The sequence below is a fragment of the Pundamilia nyererei genome, unplaced genomic scaffold, assembly GCF_000239375.1.
Source record: "Pundamilia nyererei isolate P.nyererei 1_Seehausen unplaced genomic scaffold, PunNye1.0 scaffold00046, whole genome shotgun sequence".
NCBI classification, from domain to species: Eukaryota; Metazoa; Chordata; class Actinopteri; order Cichliformes; family Cichlidae; genus Pundamilia; species Pundamilia nyererei.
This window is the reverse complement of record NW_005187447.1, coordinates 3,030,501-3,040,096: the sequence shown is the minus strand read 5'-3', so window position 1 is coordinate 3,040,096 and position 9,596 is coordinate 3,030,501. Positions and strand designations below refer to the sequence as shown.

Here is a 9,596-nt window from a genome sequence, read left to right as displayed (position 1 = left end):
CTGATTATCAGAAGTGTGAGATGCTCGAGAATATACTCCGGTGTCCTGTTATATTTTAGATAGCAAGCTGTAAGCTAATGATAGTTATATAAGAGCAGATGCATGCTGGTGCAATAAGCTGTACGTTGTACATCCAATGGATGCATGATCTGATTAGTCGACTATCAAAATAATCGTTTGTGGCAGCCCTAGCCACAACAAAGGAGGACATCTGCTACACGGTGTATGGCTTTTTGGCAGACTCGGGGATGAGGGTATTATTTTTCGTGAAGCCAATTTATCTTTGCTAGGGGATGTTTTTGTTTTTTTTAAATAATGGTGGTTTTGATTTTCATGATAGAGACTCATGACTCATTGAGTGACGTCAATCTGTGCCATGCAGTCTGTTGGCATTATATTTTCAGACTGCCTCAGATCATTTGGACCCCTGGCCGAGTAGGTACTAAAAAAAAGTGCCCGGTACCAGGTACTACAACTCAGTGGAAATCCCTAAAAACTGAGTCGAGCCGTGCCGAACCAACTCAAGTAGGTATTAGTGGAAAAGAGCTGTTAGTGTGGTTGATAAGCAGTGTGTGGGTTGGTATGTCTCTGTGAGTGAGGGCACGATGGCACATGCTACAGTTCCGGTGGTTTATGCATAATCTCCTGCCTTATAGTAGAATCAGCAACAACAGACAAATCTATTACGTGTACCACCTAATGAGACAATTAACAGCCGAACTAGGAACTTAAACCTGTTTTTGTTTTTGTGCAAAGTCATCAAACTTTGTACTGAATGAATTAACCTTGCACAAATGTAAAAATACAATGAGCATGCACCTTAGGAATTTGGTTTGACGTAGGAGTTGCTCTTTGCGTAATGTTAGGTTAGGTTGTGTAACTGCAGAACACACATGCAAATGGTCCAAATGAGTCACACAGGCGCTGGGTGTGGTCCAGAGGTGCAGAGGAAGATGATTTTTTTTATATTGAAACAAATCAAATTTAAAAGAGGCAAAGGTTTCTTCTTTGTATGGGCAGAGTCGGACTACCCTTTGATCGCAGCCTGTATCTAGACTCAGCGTTATGAGACAGTCACACTGACAGGCGTACATGCAGTTGACGGCACGCAGAACTGGAAACCCATGCTGACTGACTGACTGTACCAGTCTAGTACTTATCAATACTCTGGATGGAGGCATGGACGGACTCTAGTTCTTTATAAGATCTCCTCATTTGGCAAACTTCCCCAGTCTTCACTCTGGCTCTATAAATACAGAATTGAGCCAGTCAGAGACCTCATTCCCTTTCTCCTACTCAGATTTGGCTTCGTCCCCTTCAGATTTTGAACTCACTTCCTCCTAAGTGAGAAAATCAGCTAAATCATTTTAAAGATCTACCTACTTTATACACTTACAGGAAAAAGCCTTACTCTAAGCCTTTCAGTACAGTATGTTCTCCATCTGATGGTCCTGCTGTCGATAAATCAATGAACAGCTTTACGGTTTGTCCTCTGGGATAATGGGTTTGGCTGGGTGGTGGCAGCAGCCTCGCAACTAATGGCAAACAACCACATTCAGACTTCTAAATGCTTTCCAGCTTCACATCACTCACTTAGGTCCAATTTATATTCAGTTGTAACTTGAGTGAAATTTCAAACTTTTTTTTAATCTGTCGTATTTCCTGAATGTCTTCACAGACATTTCTATTTCTATCAAATATAAAGGATAGAACCATTTTTTTAGTCAATTCACTTCAATTAAACTGTAAAATAAATAAACAATTTTAATCGTTAATAGGAGCATTTATAAAATCTTTTTATTTATGCTTTACAAAAAGTAAGTGTTCCTCAGAAATTCTCCATGGTTCACATCACTTTTATCCATGTAGATGTTAATGGGCTGTCAGCCGTGGCCTGATTTCCTTTCCTAGAACTCATTAGCGGTGGCCTTTTGGAGCACTAACAGACTAAATGTTCGACAAACAAATCCAGGAAACCAATCAGTCTGCTGTCTAACTGACTGATTAGACTTACATTGTACCAGACATGCTCCAATGAAAGCCACTAGATCGAAACATTGAAGTGTTTCCTGACTTGGCCAGAACAAATTGGTAAAACTGAGAACAGTCCGCTCTTTTCTGAAGCTCTCCGTGGGTGTTACCTTTTGATCTTTATACATTCAATAAACAGTGGGAGCACACACATTAAAAACTGTTTTTACAGGCTCGTTATAAGAAAACCAGTTTCATAACATAGATGTGCTGTAACATGTGTTGTTAATGTGAAGACTACAGGTTAAATATATCTAACCTAAACTCAGTGTTTAAACTTTTCTTTTTGGCAGACGACATTAAATAACTGAAGTGACATCGTATTTTTTGCTGAAGCTGAAACCCCAGGATGCTCTCATCCCATGGCATGATATAGTCACAAAGGGTCCTCTGGAGATGAAACCACAATGCGCCTGGCATGCTAATACTGGCTGAGGAGATCCTGCTTCAGAGACCTACTTAGTCTATAATAGAAGGTTGCAGGTGTGGTAATGGCATGAGCCGAAGGTCTGTCACCTTGGAGACTGTGCTTCACGTTGTTTTGTTCAGGATGTCCTTTTCTTCTTCACATGCTGATTTTTTTAATGTTTACTAAAAACTACTTGGTTAAATAAAGCACTATAAAATTATTCATTTAGCTTTAGCTACTTAAACTTGGTTAGCATTCTGTCACACTAGAGTAAAGTAAGATGGCAACCTCGCAACTAGTTAAAAAAGAAAAAAATTTTTTTTACCTCCATGGTTGCATCTTTGGAAATCAATTCCCACTAGTTGCAGTGACCTAGAGGCTGAGCAGGCAACACGTTCAGCCTCTGGGCGATCACTTTCAATCTTAAGCCAAATGCATAGGTCACCTGGTGCTCTAAACAATCATGTTCCAACTCAGACTGACTGCAACCACTCGCAGGCAGATTGGTGAAGGACTGCAAATAACTGCTGTCTGTATTATTAACGGAAACAGACTGCCAACATATTCAAATCATACTGAGACAATCAGCACTGATGAGTGCAACTCATCTTTGCAATTTAAAACTAATCAAGGCTTGATCAGTTTCAGGATAGGATCCTGGATGGCAGGCACAGGAAGTCATAATAGCAGCCCATTTTTCATTTTGATGTTCTGAATTGGTTTGATAGTTTGGAAGTGCTTTTTGTTTTTATTCTGATCAATGCATTTGTGTTAAAAAACTATAGCTATAATTTCAGGACCACGGACAGATGTACACATTTGACAGTTGTCTCAATGGTCAATGTGTTGGCTATTTTACCATTTAATACAGAAAATGCTATTGTTGTCATATGCTGAAATAAATTCAACAGAAGCTGTAGTCTTTATAGATAGCTCTATTAAAAAGAGAAAAAACTGAATGCTTAAAATAATAATCAAAGTGCCATCTTGAAAAACATAACTTTTAAAATAGATTTACTGTACTGAAACTGCAAGAAATAAAACAAATGTAAATATAATATGCATAAGTCATGATATTATGCACAAACATGGCCTATTTTTGATGCTTTCTGGTTTCTCCCTGGCTTCTAGGACACTTTCTTTTTGCGCCCTGCAGTTCTTGTTGTCCAGGGTGAGTGGAGGTGCTTCTTGTTATTATTCCAAGGATGTGCAACAGCATTTCACTTATGGAATTTTAAGCCTGTAGTAAAGTATCCACTGACTTTGCCATACCAGATACCGCTGTTGTCATGCTCTTGTGTCTGGGTCACAAGTGCTTTTGTGTCTCTTTGCATGTCCCGTACACTTGCTGAAGTCAGAGCTCTTGGCACATTGGGTATGTCATATTGAAATGAACCGTGTTTTTGTTGTGGTTAGAAAACAGTGCAACGTTTGTAAATCACCGATAAAACTAACCACACCTATCAACGCTATTTTATTCCGTTTAGTAAAATCGCCCTTTTTACGTCAGACGCTGACAAAACAACATTAATTGTGCCTGGGATTGAGAGTGGGGTGAAAAACCAGCTGTGGAGCTGTGATCAGTGTGTACTGGTATCCTGCTGACAGCGCTTATGGTCAAAATTACCCTTGCTGCGATACTGTGGTTTTGATGCTATAATTACGCTCCCACTATATGAAATGCTAATCTAGAACAGAAGTGTCCTGTTTGTCTCAGCAGTGAATACAATGAGGGTTTGTTTGAAGACTACAACCTGAGCACTGCCCACATCCAACCTTGAACCAGGCCTGTGCAGAAACTTTTATAAGTAACTTAGAAATGTAGGCTCTTCATTAAAAACTACTGAATGCTATTTTATTTTTAAGCAATTTTGTGTAACTATTTGTCACATTAAATGTTGCTGGTTAGGTTTACAGTGACATCAGAGATATTGGAGTTGATATAGGGTCAGTATGAGGCAGAAAACATATCAGCAACTTCAAAATTCAAAGTGTGCTGATGACACTTGAGACTTTGGTGTTGCTGGTATCTTTTTTTTCTGCTGGATTTAACATTGTGTTGGTGAATCTAAAGCTACAGATCTAACACTACAGAATAGGGATTTTTTAACAAAGTGTTACCTGCAAACAGGCGCATCTGAAAGTCTATATTCTGCAAATCACAACAGTAAAGAATAAACAAGCAAAGGGAGAAATGTGTCAGCAGAAATCAGGATTAAGATCAAGCAAACTAAAAGCAAGACACACAAAATATTTTCAAAAATATGGCTGCATGAATCGTCTGAGGGCTGTATTCATGCAGCACTGAAAATTAAAGACAGAAATGATCATCAGGACTCCAATGTGAGAAAATGTGTAAAAAGAGAATAAACATATAGCACCAGCAGTGCCGAGCCTTCCCTCTACTTAAGGGAAGTGATGCAACATAGAAAGACACAAGAACTCAACATTGAACCTTCTGTAAAAATAATAAAGGGTAAAGAAAGTTCTAGTTGAAGTTGAGGGTAACGAGGTCCACGTTTCTTTGCGTGACTCTAAAACAGTGAGACTTATCTGAGTATTAGTTCTTGTGAATGCTTTAAAAACACTATAAATAACTCAAGTCGAGCATTATGAAAAGAGCTGAACAACTTCCTGGGTTGACTGGAGAGTGTGAAGTAAAAGCAGCTGTCACTTTGAGGTAAACTCTAAGAAACATTTTTTACTTCTACTATATGAAATTTAACTATCCATCTATCCATTCGCTTCCGCTTATCCTTTCCAGGGTCGCTGGAGCCTATCCCAGCTGTCATAGGGCGAGAAGCGGGGTACACCCTGGACAGGTCGCCAGTCTGTCGCAGGGCCAACACACAGGGACAGACAACCATTCGCACCTAGTGGCAATTTGGATTATCCAATTAACCTATCCCCACAAGTTCCATGTCTTTGGACGGTGGGAGGAAGCCGGAGTACCTGGAGAGAACCCACGCAAACACGGGGAGAACATGCAAACTCCACACAGAAAGACCCCGGCCTGATGGTGGAATTGAACTCAGGACCTTCTTGCTGTGCGGCAACAGTGCTAACCACCGTGCCACATGAAATTTAGCTATCACAATTAAAAACTATAATCCTCACATTAATTTAATTAACGCGGACCAATGGTGCTGATTTCAAGCTCCATATTTTTTTCTGACTCTAGTAGAGTAGCTTTGCATGACCTGTATTTCAAAATAATCCTTATTTGTCTGATACTGCTCCTTGGTGGAGCCCTTCACTTCTTCTCTTCTATCTTTTTATTTCATTCTGATTGGTCTGATGAAACTACAATCATCCACCATTATGACAGCATACCTATGAAAGAAAATAAGGCAGTCAAAATATCAGCTTTACTATTTAAGGCTGCAGCAGTTACCGATGCAAAACCAGTATTTCTTAATGTTTGCTTGGCATTAGAAGCTGAGAATGGATTCTATTATGGAGCTTTTACAGGAAATCACTGACTGAATCTTATTAGAGGATCACTTGATGACACTGCAGTGAGAAATGGAACAAGAAGAAAAAACCACAGAAAAAGTGACTTTGTGGCTGGTTTAGTCTGCAGGTCTCAGTAACTTTGTGTTGTCAGACGGGAAGACTCATTATTTACAAAATTGAAAGTCTGACATTCTCAGCTACAAACCTTTGATTGTAGCTGTCTTTTTCACTGGAGTATATCTGAACAACAATCTCAGGGTCTTGGAAAGACTTTTTAAAAATATCTGCCATTTCATAGAGACAATTCATGCATCTCCCTTCGAACTATAAACACATTTTATTTTCACCATAGACATAAAGATTTTCAGAGAGATAATAACCTGGTGATAAAACTTGTTCACACATATAAAACGATTCGCTCATGGAGCAGCTTTGTAGCTGACATCTGTTCAACAAAGCAGCTGTTCCACGTTCCAAATAGGTTGATAACCATGTATTTACTAGCTTATATGTCACTGCTTCCACTGGCAGTCACTTCAATCACTTTGACTCTTTAATCACCCATTTCACCTGTCTACAAATCACTACATTTCATCAAACTCCCATGGTCTCTGGCTGCCAGATTGCTGCTTGTCCTCTCTACACCACTTTCAGCATTTCTACCAGTGGGTCACCTCCCCCATGCTGGCCTGCGCACTGTGGCTTTTCTAAGAAAGAAGAAGAAGCTACATGTTTCTTTCTTAGAAAAGCCACAACATGCTTTTTCATCCACATTTCATCCATATTTTCATTAGCGAATTAAAAATAATTTTTTTGAGAAGTAGTGATAAAATGCAATAAAACAATAAAAGAAACAATCACAGACCAGTTTACCATACTTGGATTAAATCCACCCTCGACTAAAAGAAAAATAACTACTACAAAATGTTTTTTGTCTAAAGACTGGCTTTAATGCATGACTTGCAAACTGAGCCAAAAAGTATTAAACCTTACTTGCTGCCACCACCAATAACTGGGGATGTCTCCAGATTTCCAGAAATCCTCAATATAATATAATATATACATAGGAAATAGTGGTGTACTAGTGTAAAATATCTTTACCAGAAATGTAGTATTTGAAACTGTTATTGTTCCCATGGTGGTTTTATCACATATCTTACCTCTTGTAGCAGGTCAGCCTGCTCGATGGCCTTCAGCACATTCTTTTTAGACGTCTCTTGAGCTTCTCCGCCCAGCAGGAATTCATCCAGGATGAAGTAGGCCTTCTCAAAGTTAAAAATAATGTCCAGTTCACAAACCTGGTGACCAACATGCAATAACTTTAAACATTAATGAACAGCTCAGCACGTAGGAATTATAACTAAGAATAATATTAGGAAGTCAGACATCACAAACGCACACTGCCAAAGTATTTATCCAACAGCTCCACATATCTGTGGATGATCTCCAGCGTGATGAGCTCGTTGTCCTGGTCCTCAATGGCACAGCAGAAATACAGGCTGGCATATCTGCAACACAGCGAGAAGCAAATTTACTTCAACTGAAAAAGTTCGTTCCCTGCTTTCTCAGAAAAATAATTCTGAGAAAGTTTCATATGAAAACTGTTGTTTTAATTACAACTGTCAAGTAGAAAAAGTCATCCCCATCAGCACAGTGGAGGCTGTTATTTTCATTCATTCTTAAAGGCTAAAATAGGAAAAACTACATAGTCGAAACAATATACAGGGTAGTACAACATGCATTGCATTTGCTGTGTGATTTATAGAGTCTATATTTCCTGCCAGAGTGCAGGAAGGAGGCTGCTGTGTCCTTTAAATGTCTCAGGGTCTTCGATATAATCAAGAGAGGGCAAATATCTCCACAGCTGATGTCTCCAAAACTGCATGCCGTACACCCAAAAAAGATAACCATCACTACAGCCCAGAGAAAAAATAACATGAATTAGATTTTGAGGTGAACTATCCCTTTAAATAACAATCTTTCGTTGTGAAAACTACATCATCAAATAGCCAAAGCCAAGGAGCAGACTTCAGGCATTTGTAAAGCTGCGACAGGCTCTCACAGTGATGTACTGTCTCACTGAAATGGTGCTGAGAGGGCATTTCTCCGTTATTATTAAGGCCTGCTGTTTACTGTGCACAGGGTATTCATTTAAAAGCGAGAAGCCGGACGCAGAAGGCTGAAACAGTTAAGACCCATTCTGCCATAGTTCTTTATCCCTGATAATCCCTAAGGCACTAGGCATGTGATGATTGGCTAATAAAGGAGCTGGTCAGTTGATCCTCTGAAACCAGAGGAGCAGCAGGACACAATGGACAGGGCTGCAGATTCTTAAAAAGACAAGTGTACAATACTCGCAGAGGTCACAGAGAACAGCAAAGCTGCTTATTAGCCAGGCTGTTTTCTGGTGGTGAATTCTTGATTGTTTCGAGCTGTTGTCTATCTTTGTCTACAGTTTGTGAAAATTAATGCAAGGTGTAGCCAAGCAGGAAGCACAAAGGGCTCGGTTCAGTCATTACAAAAGAGCAGTGAGACAGCATTTTTACTGGAGCTGACTCACTCCAGAAACAAGTCAACGCTTTAAAAGATAATGCACACTGTGTAGAGAAGGCTCCCAAAGTAAAGAACATCTTTATGTTGCATTGGTAGCCTGATGGCACAGGTCCCCCTGTTTTATAAGTGGATTAGTCTTCAATAAGACATCTTTATAGAATGTTGCTTAACACGTAAGTAAGGGTTATATTAACATTTCACATGTGGCAGACAGTTTAGAGCCTTACTTGGAGGTACACTTTGAATTTCAATTTAGTCTACTTTGGGGAAAATATCAGCATGAGTTCTGCTGGCAAAGCATCCAATCACAGTTGACATATAAGGAGAAGCCTTAAAGAAATTTATGGGAGAACTGTGAAACTGTAAAGATGGCAGCAGCCCAACATTCAAAGAGCCAATCAACATCTGAGGCTGGAAATATATTATCCAATCACGGTGCACTGACACATGCCCTCTATAGAGGTTTATGACAGTTTCAACTGTGCAGCAAGCAGCTTAAATCCTCCCTACTTGTTACTGTAAAGAGGACGTATCATAGAGAGTATAAAATATGGTAACAGCCACTGTGAGGTCACCCCTGAGTTACTGAAGACCAGTTATCAAGCTTTGGCTTGAGCTGTTTCACCATCTCCATTTTGGTGTACTGAAACCAGATGTAATGAGGGAGTGGTGGATGTGACTGTAAAATGCTGAATTACATGTGGTTAGCCAATGAGCATATCCCAAATAGTACTTCTTCTTGATTCTCAGATAGACCAAAAATGTCAAAATAGACTTAATGTTTTATTCTGCATGAACTGAAACTAGTAAGATTCTAGCTTCTACCCAGAATCTATTTTATACCTTCAGGTATGAGCATAGACGGAATATCATGATCTAGAATTGTTCAGCACCCTGATAGCATGTGCAGAGAAGCTGTTCATGTTGGATTGAGCCATAATGAAGCAGAAAAGTCAAATAACTTCTCACATGCATAATAAAAATGTAACTTCAAGCACTTTTATAAACCAAAAGCCTTTTTTTTTTATGTGACTGGTGATTCTATTAGTGCAGTGTTTATGTCCAGTTAAACAACTAATGTGAAAATTGTAAATACAGGCTTCAAAATAACTCAAGTGTTAACAAACTGGACTACTAAGTGGCAAGA

At 39.3% G+C, this 9,596-nt stretch overlaps 1 protein-coding gene across 6 annotated transcripts in view; it reads right to left on the bottom strand.

Annotated features, from left to right (window-relative positions):
- LOC102192022 (AP-1 complex subunit sigma-2) overlaps positions 1-9,596 on the bottom strand; it is a 28,342-nt gene that overhangs the window by 13,810 nt on the left and 4,936 nt on the right. For 3 of the 6 annotated variants that reach the window (XM_005732360.1, XM_005732362.1, XM_005732361.1), the window contains exons 3-5: positions 7,296-7,404; positions 7,057-7,194; positions 4,562-4,592 (exon numbers count right to left, since the gene is read on the bottom strand). In XM_005732360.1, coding sequence (XP_005732417.1) covers positions 4,562-4,592; positions 7,057-7,194; positions 7,296-7,404 — 278 coding nt within the window. The remainder of the gene's footprint in view (positions 1-4,561; positions 4,593-7,056; positions 7,195-7,295; positions 7,405-9,596) is intronic. The other 3 variants (XM_005732363.1, XM_005732364.1, XM_005732365.1) reach the window with 1 other exon arrangement.